The sequence below is a fragment of the Colobus angolensis genome, unplaced genomic scaffold (assembly GCF_000951035.1).
Source record: "Colobus angolensis palliatus isolate OR3802 unplaced genomic scaffold, Cang.pa_1.0 Scaffold66, whole genome shotgun sequence".
In the NCBI taxonomy this organism is placed as follows: Eukaryota; Metazoa; Chordata; class Mammalia; order Primates; family Cercopithecidae; genus Colobus; species Colobus angolensis.
The window spans coordinates 749,957-759,512 of NW_012120265.1; the positions used below are offsets into that span (position 1 = coordinate 749,957).

The following is a 9,556-nucleotide window of genomic DNA, read 5'->3' on the forward strand; positions in this document are numbered from 1 at the left end:
ATTCTTTGGGTCCTTCCATCCCACTGGGAAAACGTCTCAGGTGGCCTCCCAAACACCACTCCTTTTTTGTGTGTGCGCACACATGGCTGAGCATATGTGGGCGGGACTTGGCATATTCACAATACTGTGCAATCATCACCTCTGTCTAGTTACATCACAGTTTCTTTCTCCCCCAAAGAAAACCCCATCCCCATCAGCACTCGCTCCCCACTCCCCCAGCCCCTGGCAACCACGAATCTTTCCAACTCTACCGATTTGCCTGTTCTGGGCATTTCATATCAATGGAATCATGTACTCTGTGGCCTTTTGTGTCTGGCTTCTTTCACTCAGCATCATGTTTCTGAGGTTCATCCATGCTGTAGCATGGATCAATGCTTCACTCCTTCCCACAGATGGATAATATCCACTGTGGCCCCTCCCTGCTTTTTCCACCAACTGTCATCAGCCGAGGACACAGAGCTGTCAGCATGGCCAGCTCTGCCTGGAATTTATTCTCCCAGTGTCTTACTTTTTTTTTCAGATGAGGTCTTGCGGGTCTTGCTCTGTTGCCCAAGCTGGAGTGCAGTGGCGTAATCTCGGCTCACTGCAACCTCCGCCTCCCAGGTTCAAGTGACTCTCCTGCCTCAGCCTCCCGAATAGCTGGGATTACAGAGCGCACCATCACACCTGGCTAATTTTTGTATTTTTAGTAGAGACGGAGTTTTGCCATGTTGGCCAGGCTGGTCTCGAACTCCTGACCTCAAGTGATCCGCCCACCTTGGCCTCCCAAAGTGATGGGATTGTAGGCATAAGCCAAAACGCCTGGCCACTTTTTTATATTTTTTGTAAAGATAGGGTTTTGCCATGTTGCTCAGGCTGGTCTCGAACCTCTGAGCTCAAGTGGTCCTCCCACCTCGGCTTCCCAAAGTACTGGGATTACAGGCATGAGCCACCATGCCCCGCCCCAATGTCTTTTTTATGGTACAAGATACTTGCAGGGAGCCACACCAGGCAGTGACCGGTGCACCCTCACCAACATGCACACCAGGGAAGCCTCCTTCACCAATCCTGGCTCGTGGTACCTCATCAAAGTAGAAGAGCACTCGGCGTCCAGCCACTTCATACCTCTTCATCCCCATGTGCTTGTCAAGGAGCAGCTGCAGAGGAAGCCAGAAGTCAGGGTCCTCAGACTCTCTGCTTGCTTCCTCTCCCATCTCCTGGAGGCAGTAGTCAGTGGGATGCTTGAACTTGCCCACAAGTTACCATGGGCTGGGGTCTGGGTGCTGGTCAGTGCTCCCCAGGCCCTGCCAGCCTCTCAACACCCAGGAGAGGATGCTCAAGGATGACTATCCCTGCCCAGAGCACCTGCCTGCCCTCCCTATACACTCCCTCAACCCAGCCCAAAGCCCAGGTCAGGCTTCTCCGTGGCCAGCGAGGAGCCCGGCTGAGCCCTGCCACCTGCTGGTGTCTCGGCTGCACTATTCAAGTTCCCCTCCCAGTCTGGGATTTTTTTTTTTTTTTCAGTTTTTGATTTAAAAAAACCCACACCCACTCCAAGGCCTCTGAATTGACCACATTGTCATCCCCTGGTGCTCTGTGCAGCCTCCTTGGAGGGGAGGCGACAATAGGCCTGGCTTTCCTGTTCCACCCTCCCCACACTGCAGACCTCCTTTGGTCCTTGGACCTCTTTCTCCCCCAGTCAGAGCTTGGCGGTACTCCCATGTCCCTCTTCCCTCCTGTACAAAATGGGAATGTGGCACTGGTCTCTCTTAGGTTTGTGAGGGTGACAGCTGGTCTCGGCAGAATGTGGATTGAGAATACTCCATGGCTTCCCACCCAGGGCCAAAGCACACGGAACTTTGCTGAAGTTCTAGATGGCATTTATAATAGTGACAGTGGGCCGGTGCTGTGGCTCACACCTATAATCCCAGCACTTTGGAAGGCTGAGGTGGGCAGATCACCTGAGGTCAGGAGTTTGAGACCAGCCTGACCAACATGGAGAAACCCCGTCTCTACTAAATACAAAAAATTAGCTGGGCATGGTGGTGCATGCCTGTAATCCCAGCTACTTGGGAGACTGAGGCAGGAGAATCACTTTAACCGGGGAGGTGGAGGTTGCAGTGAGCTGAGATTGTTCCATTGCACTCCAGCCTGGGCAACAAGAGCAAAACTCCATCTCAAATAATAATAATAATAATAATCATCATCATCATCATATGACAATGGCCCCACGGGAGATCCACCTGTTGGAGCAGCCCCCACACCACCCCACCTACTCCTCAATAGACAGATGGCCCATTTTTGCCCAGAAAGGGAGGAAAAAAGGGGCTGGGCGTGGTGGCTCTTGTCTGTAACCCCAGCACTTTGTGAAGCTGAGGCAAAGGATTGCTTGAGCCCAGGAGTTTGAGACCAGCCTGAGCAACATGGCGAAACCCTGTCTCTGCCACAAATACAAAACTTAGCAGGGCATAGTGGCGCATGCTTGTAGTCCTGGCTACTCGGGAGGCTGAGGTGGGAGGATTACTTAAGCCTGGAAGTTCAAGGCTCCACTGGGAATTTGAGCCAAGATCGCACCGCTACACTCTAGCCTGGGCAGCAGAGCAAGACTATCTCAAAAAAAAAAAAAAAAGAGCGCGAGAGAGAGTGAGAGAGCAAGAGAGTGAGAGAGAGAGCGAGACAGAGAGTGTGAGAGAGAGAGAGAGAGAGAGACTAAAGGAAAGAAAAGAAAATAATACCCATAGCATTTTACAAAGGGCTGGGCTGCCAGCCAGCCTGACCCTGGGTGCCTAAGCCCTGCCTACTGTTCGGAGATCCCTGCCCACTGCTGCTCACCAGTGCCACCTCACCTGCTCCAGACTCTCGATGTCTGCCCGGAAGCCTGACAACAGGGGCACCTCGAGGACAGCCATATTGGAAGATCCTGCGTGCAGCCACCTTCCGACAACAGGGGAGAGAGAGAGGCCCTACAGCTCAAGCCTGGACGTGGAATTCACGGTCCGCTCTCCCTCTGGAGCCCACAGAGCTGATGTCCCAGGAAGCCTGCCCTGGGGCCTGGCCGGCGGGCCATTGGCACACACATCCTTGGCTTGGTTAGCTCGGTCAACCCATTTTACAGCAGGGACACTGAGGCCAGAAGGAAAGGGCCTTGCCAAGGGCTCTAGGCTTGACCAGGTCTCGTGACTAGGCACTGTGTTTTGTCCTGCACTTCACTCTCTGTCCCCAGCCTGGGAAGCAGCTGGCGACCCCCTCTTGACATGGCTCCACAGAGCAGCCACAGTCCAGGTGCTTCAACAGTGCCACCCTGCAGGAGACTCTGGGAAATCAACCCCCTAGCTCTGGCCTCAGTTTCTCCTTCTGTAACATGGCAGGGCGGAGAGGAAAGTAACTGGGCTCTCTCTGGAGCCTGCAGTATGCCAGGCGCTTCCTATAGGGCGTCGGGGACAAGGAAGAGGAAGCCGACATTCAGTGTGCAGCTTGCAGCTGTGGGAAGTGCACCAAGCTGGACTCTGGTCTTCCGAACTTTCTGAGATGGGGAACTTGGACACATTCAGGATGAGAGTCAAGGTCAGGGCAGCCACTACCGGGGCTGCGAGTGTCATGGCAACCACTCACCCACCAATCGTCGCCATGGTGACAAGCATCCATCACCATGGCAACAAACATCCTCTTAGGATGAGGACCCACTGTGACCGGGTCCCAGGCTCACTCCTGAAAACCAAGGGGCCTGGTGCTGGTGTTATCGGTGTCCCAGTGTCACCAGTGTCCCAGCCACACATGGCTGTCCCCATCTGGCCCGCCTGCCCCAACCATACTGGAGTCTTCTGTGTCCGTTCACTTTTCTTTCATTCACTTCATTCACTTCAGAAACTGGCTGGGTGCGGTGGCTCACACCTGTAATCCCAGCACTTTGGGGGGCCGAGGTGGGCATATCACGAGGTCAGGAGTTCGAGACCAGCCTGGCCAACATGGTGAAACCCTGTATCTACTAAAAATACAAAAAAGTTAGTTGGGCGTGATGGCGGGCACCTGTAATCCCAGCTACTCGGGAGGCTGAGACAGGAGAACCATTTGAATCCAGAAGGCAGAGGTTGTAGTGAGCTGAGATCGTGCCACTGCACTCCAGCCTGGGTGACAGGGCGAGACTCCGTCTCAAAAAAACAAAACAAAACAAAACAAAAACCACCACTGAGTGCCTGGAGCCGGAAGCTCCTCCTGGTCCCAGGAGGCCATCCTCTCCCCACATTACGCCCTCCTGGGATGCCCACGCCAGCAGGGCAGGCGGCCTTACCTGGTGCACACCTCCAGCATCACCTTGTATTCCTGGTGATGCTGATCGGCCGCTGGGTCATCATCGTCAGCTGGGGGTCTGTCTCCTCGGGAACCCTCAGCTGAGGAGGAAGGCATGGGGGGCGGGCGTCCCTGGGCCTGGGGCTCCTGGAGGCTAACGAGCAGTTGGAAAGCCGGCTTGGCCACCGGGTCAGGCACATTGTAGTTGACATCAATCTGGGGGGCGTTGGAGGATGGAGACTTAGGGACCTGGGCCCTCCACAACAGGTGCAGGGTAGGAGAGGAGAAAGGGCAGTGGGGAGGTGGGAAGAGCCAGAATTATGAGGACAATGACATCCATGACAATTTCAGAGCTGTGCTCAGCTATGTGTGAGTCTAGGGGTCTCCCTCCCATCCACCGTGTTGTCTGGGCTCCCATTTTAGAGATGAGAAAACGGAGCTAGCGAGAGTCATCGCGGGAAACTTGCCCTCTGACTGCCAGTCAGAGCCCGTGAGATGCACCTGCCCCAGCGTGGTCTGAGGTTAAATCCAGGCCACAGCAGGGGGAATGACCTTGAGCCCTTAGGCAAATCTGCTTGAGTCAGTGGGTCAGAGATCCCTGGACTGAGGGTCAAATGGGTTTTCCTGGGGTGAGGGGGGCGGTGGACAGCACACCTGAGAGGACCATGGCCACCTGCCTTGGGCAGTATTAGGAGGCTGAAAGCCTGCCCTGCGGTCTGGCCTGCTGCTGAGTTCAGAACCCTCTGGGGGTCCCTGGGGTTCCACTGTGTGGGTGGAGGGGATGGGGCACAGGAGGACAAGCCCAGTATCACCTAATGCTCCCCAAAACCTCACCTGCATCAGGCAGCAGCCATCCCCCTTGGCACTCACAAACAGCCCCGTGGGGAGGCTGGGGATCTGGAGACAGAAGTCACCGTGAGGCCCTGCCGACTCCTCCTCCAACAGCCCCCAAGCCCTCGTCCCAGGAACACGCACCGCTGCCATCTGCAGAACCCTTTGGTTGGTCGTGTGCAGCTCGAAGGTTTCCTGGTAGTCCAGGTTGGTGGAGGCCAGGGAGACGGTGAGGTTGATACCTCCAGCATAGGACAAGATGGCATATTCAGCCAAGGCCTGCAGAGCCACGCAGGTGTCCTGGGGATGGAGGAGGAGATGGCCATCAACCCCGAGACTGAGTTGGCCAGTGGTCCCCTGACCCCTGTCTTGGAAGCCTGGCCTGAAACAGGCACCAACAGGTCTGGAATAGAGACTGGACTCAGTGCAGACACCCATGGCACTGGGGGCCTCAGGACAGCCAGGTTGGCGTGTCCCCAGAGGCAGAGGCTGGGCTCCCACGGAGGATCCAGGGGCATCTGTTCCTCACCCCCAACCCGTGCCCTCTTTGGGGCTCTATAAAGTGAGAAGGGGCCAGACTGCCTGGCCACCTCAGAGCTCAAAACGAGGATGGCAGGGGCCCCACCCACCCAGCCCTGAACCCCTCCCTCTGGCCCTGCCCGGCTCGCCTGAGTGGAGGAGAATCCCCCGAGTGCATTTCGCTGCTGGGACAGCCACTTCACCACAGGCAGGGCGGCGGCCACGTCACCCAGCAGAGTGTAGGTCAGAAGGGCGTAGGCTGTCATTTCCACCTCGGCTGAGACCACTGCAATGGAAGAGGCCCACTGGGGACTTCTGACACAGGGACACGGGCCCAGTGCATGGAGGTATGGCCAAGGCAGGAACCCGGGAGCTGGGGTGGCCAGTACCTGACTGAGAGGTCCTGTCACCGAAGCTCAATAATGTGCCCTTGTCCATGTCCCAGGAATTTGTCAGGCTCCAGTGGGTGACCCCATCTGCAAGGAAAGGAGTGGTCAAGAGCTACCACCCCACCCAGTGTGCATCCTGGCATCCCATGGAGCACATCCAAGCATGGGGTCTAAAGAAAAGGTACTGTGGGACCCCAGTGGGAAAAGAGTGTCATGGGAAGACAACTGGGACAGGAAGGGCCTCAAGGCTCCATCTCAGATCTGCAAACCTATGGCAGCTTTAGCCCTTCCTGTGCCCCTGGCAGACATCATGAATCAATGGCCACCCTACCCTACCCCTGGCAGACATCACTAATCAATGGCCACCCTTCCCTTCCCCAGACACAAACATCACTAGTCAGTAGCCTCCCTCCTGACCAGGTACTGATGCAGCCCCTGATGTTCCCACTTAGCACCCAAGCAGCCACACTCGACTTGCAAAGGCTCAAAGATTCTGGCTGGGTGCAGTGGCTCACACCTGTAATCCCAGCAATTTGGGAGGCCGAGGTGGGTGGATCACTTGAGATCAGGAGTTCATGACCAGCCTGGCCAACATGGTGAAACCCCATCTCTACTAAAAATACAAAAATTAGCTGTGTGTGGTGGCGTGTGCCTGTAATCCCAGCTACTTGGGAGGCTGAGGTAGGAGAATTGCTTAAACCAGGGAGTTGGAGGTTGCAGTGAGCTAATATCTCGCCACTTCATCATTCCAGCCTGGCAACAGAGTGAGACTCTGTCTCAAAAAAAAAAAAAAAAAAAAAGAAAGAAAGAAAATACAGACAGCATCTCACTCTGCTGCCCAGGCTGGAGTGCAGTGGCACGATCATAGCTCACTGAAGCCTTCAACTCCTGGGCTCAAGCGACCCTCTCGCCTTGACCTCCCCAGTAACTGGGACTACAGGTGCACACCAGCACGCTCAGCTAACGTTTTAGTTTTTGTAGAGATAGAGTCTCACTATGTTGCCCAGGCTGGTCTCAAACTCCTGGGCTCAAGCGAGCCTCCCACCTCGGCTTCCCAAAGTGCTGGGATTACAGGTGTTAGCCACTGCCCCTGGATCCCATTACCATTCTTGTAAGTTGGCACTCCTTTTTCCAAATGAGGTCTGGCCAGGATGCCCAATTACATGGCAAATGAGCACAGTGATACTCTAGGCAAAGCAAGCAGATCCCTGGCCACCCTTTCCCACCCAGCCCCATGGCCGGGTCTTTGTTAAGACAGCTAGCTATGGCCAGGTGCAGTGGTTCACACCTGTAATCCTAACACTTTGGGAGGCCGAGGTGAGCAGATTACTTGAGCTCAGGAGTTCAAGACAAGCCTGGCCAACATGGTGAAACTCCATCTCTACTAAAAATACAAAAATTAGCCAGGCGTGGTGGCGCATGCCTGTAATCCCAGCTACTTGGGAGGCTGAGTTAGGAGAATCGCTTGAACCCAGGAGGCAGAGGTTGCGGTGAGCCAAGATCACGCCATTGCACTCCAGCCTGGGAAACAAGGGGAAACTCTGTTCTAAAAAAAAAAAAAAAAGAAAAGAAAAGAAAAAGGCTCCAAGGATTCTGAGCTCACATGAGGTGTAAAGGCTCTCAAATTCAGAGAGAAACCAGCCCACCGCCACCATCTCCCACTCCGTCCCTGGATCCTCTTTAAACTTTTCTCTTTCTGAAGCAATGAAAACAGTTCTTCAGGTGGCATCTTAATGACTTAAGCCGAGAAACCTGCCTGGGCCCCAGTGCAGCTGCTGGGGGTAGGGGTGGGGTGGGGAGGTCTGGTTGAAGTGGGAGGAGACTTAGTGTGGGGGCATTCTGAGAAAGTCGAAGCTCAGGGATTGGAGTCCCAGTGGGTGATGATTTTGTAGGTCGGAGGACTGATAGCTCAAAAAAACTTACCAGGGCTCATGCAGCAAGTGGAGGGAAGGGTGGAAGCCAGACCCAACCCTCCCCTGTCCCTTAGCACCCCTGTCCTGGGATGATTTCCAGGGAGCCTGGCCAGAGGCAGGGGATGCATTCTCTGCTGGGGATCCCTCCCTGAGAACCCCCCTTCCTGAGGGGTTGGCATCCCAGATTTCACAGGCAAGGTAAATAATGCTTGGGCTGGTGTGACTTGGACAAGCCACTTCCTCAAACAAAGTCACTAGCAGATGCAATAATGAACGAATACTATAATCAACAAAGCAATTGACAAAGGAGCAAAAGGTGTCTTGTCAGTTTCCCTTTGTCCTTCTTTCCTTCCTTCCTTTCTTCCTTCCTTCCTTCCTTCCTTCCTCCCTCCCTTCCTCCCTTCCTTCCTCCCTCCCTCCCTTCCTCCCTTCCTTCCTATCTCTCTCTCTCTTTCTTCCTTCCTCTCCTCTCCTCTCCTCTCCTCCCCTCCCCTCCCCTCTTGTCTTTTCTTTTCTTTCTTTTCTTCTCTTCTCTTCTCTTCTCTTCTCTTCTCTTCTCTTCTCTTCTCTTCTCTTCTCTTCTCTTCTCTTCTCTTCTCTTCTTCTCTTCTCTTCTCTTCTTTTCTTTCCAGATGGGATTTCACTCTGTCACCTAAGCTAGAGTACAATGGTACGATCTCAGCTCACTGCAACCTCTGCCTCCTGGGTTCAAGCGATTCTTGTGCCTCAGCCTCCCGAGTAGCTGGGGTTATAGGCACCTGCCACCATACCCAGCTAATTTTTGTATTTTTAGGACAGACGAGCTGTCACCACGTTGGCCCGGCTGATCTCGAACTCTTGGCCTCAAGTGATCTGCCCAAAGTGCTGGGATTACAGGCATGAGCCACCGTGCCCGGCCGAATCATCAGTTTTTTGTTTTGTTTTTGAGACGGAGTCTTGCTCTGCCACCCAGGCTGGAGTGCAAAGGCGCGATCTCCGCTCACTAGACCGCTCACTGCAACCTCCGCCTCCCGGGTTCAAGTGATTCTCCTGCCTCAGCCTCTCGAGTAGCTGGGACTACATGACTTGTCAGTTTTGATAAATACGTTCATGAGTTGTTTAACGGGCTCCACAGTAGGCTTCCCGATGCTGTGGCCTCTGGGGAGGGCCAGGGACACCTACCTCTCATGATGGCCAGGCTACGGAGCTTGCGCAGTGCCTCAGGGGCTGCCGGGCTGCGGAGCAGGGTCAGTGCATAGGCAGTCAGGGCACAGCTGTAGGGATCCATGGCCAGGGGTGCAGCAGACTCCAGGAAGTGCCTCGCTTTGTCAATGCAGCCTCTCTCCTCCTGCAGGGTGGGGTGGGACGGTGAACCCTGGGAGGCTGCTCTGCCCCCATCCCACCCACCACCCACTGGCTTCTGAGGCGTCCCTGGGGAGAGCTCTGGATGACTCACAGCCCCTTACTTTGCACCCTTCTGTGGCTCTTACTGCCTGCAGACCCAATTTTCAAACCCCATCTCCTTTCTTTTCTTTCTTTCTTTTTTTTCAATAGGCTGGGCATGGTGTAATCCCAGCGCTTTGGGAGGCCAAGGTGGGTGGATCACCTGAGGTCAGGAGTTTGAGACCACCCTGGCCAACATGGTGAAACCCCGTCTCT

General features: G+C 54.8%; 1 protein-coding gene across 1 annotated transcript in view; it reads right to left on the reverse strand.

Annotated features, from left to right (window-relative positions):
* The window catches only part of CPAMD8 (C3 and PZP-like, alpha-2-macroglobulin domain containing 8), a 151,598-nt gene that overhangs the window by 8,852 nt on the left and 133,190 nt on the right, over window positions 1–9,556 (reverse strand). The window contains 8 exon segments of the mRNA XM_011925896.1: window positions 1,062–1,136; window positions 2,826–2,913; window positions 4,268–4,482; window positions 5,101–5,163; window positions 5,242–5,397; window positions 5,766–5,902; window positions 6,006–6,092; window positions 9,080–9,245. Coding sequence (XP_011781286.1) covers window positions 1,062–1,136; window positions 2,826–2,913; window positions 4,268–4,482; window positions 5,101–5,163; window positions 5,242–5,397; window positions 5,766–5,902; window positions 6,006–6,092; window positions 9,080–9,245 — 987 coding nt within the window.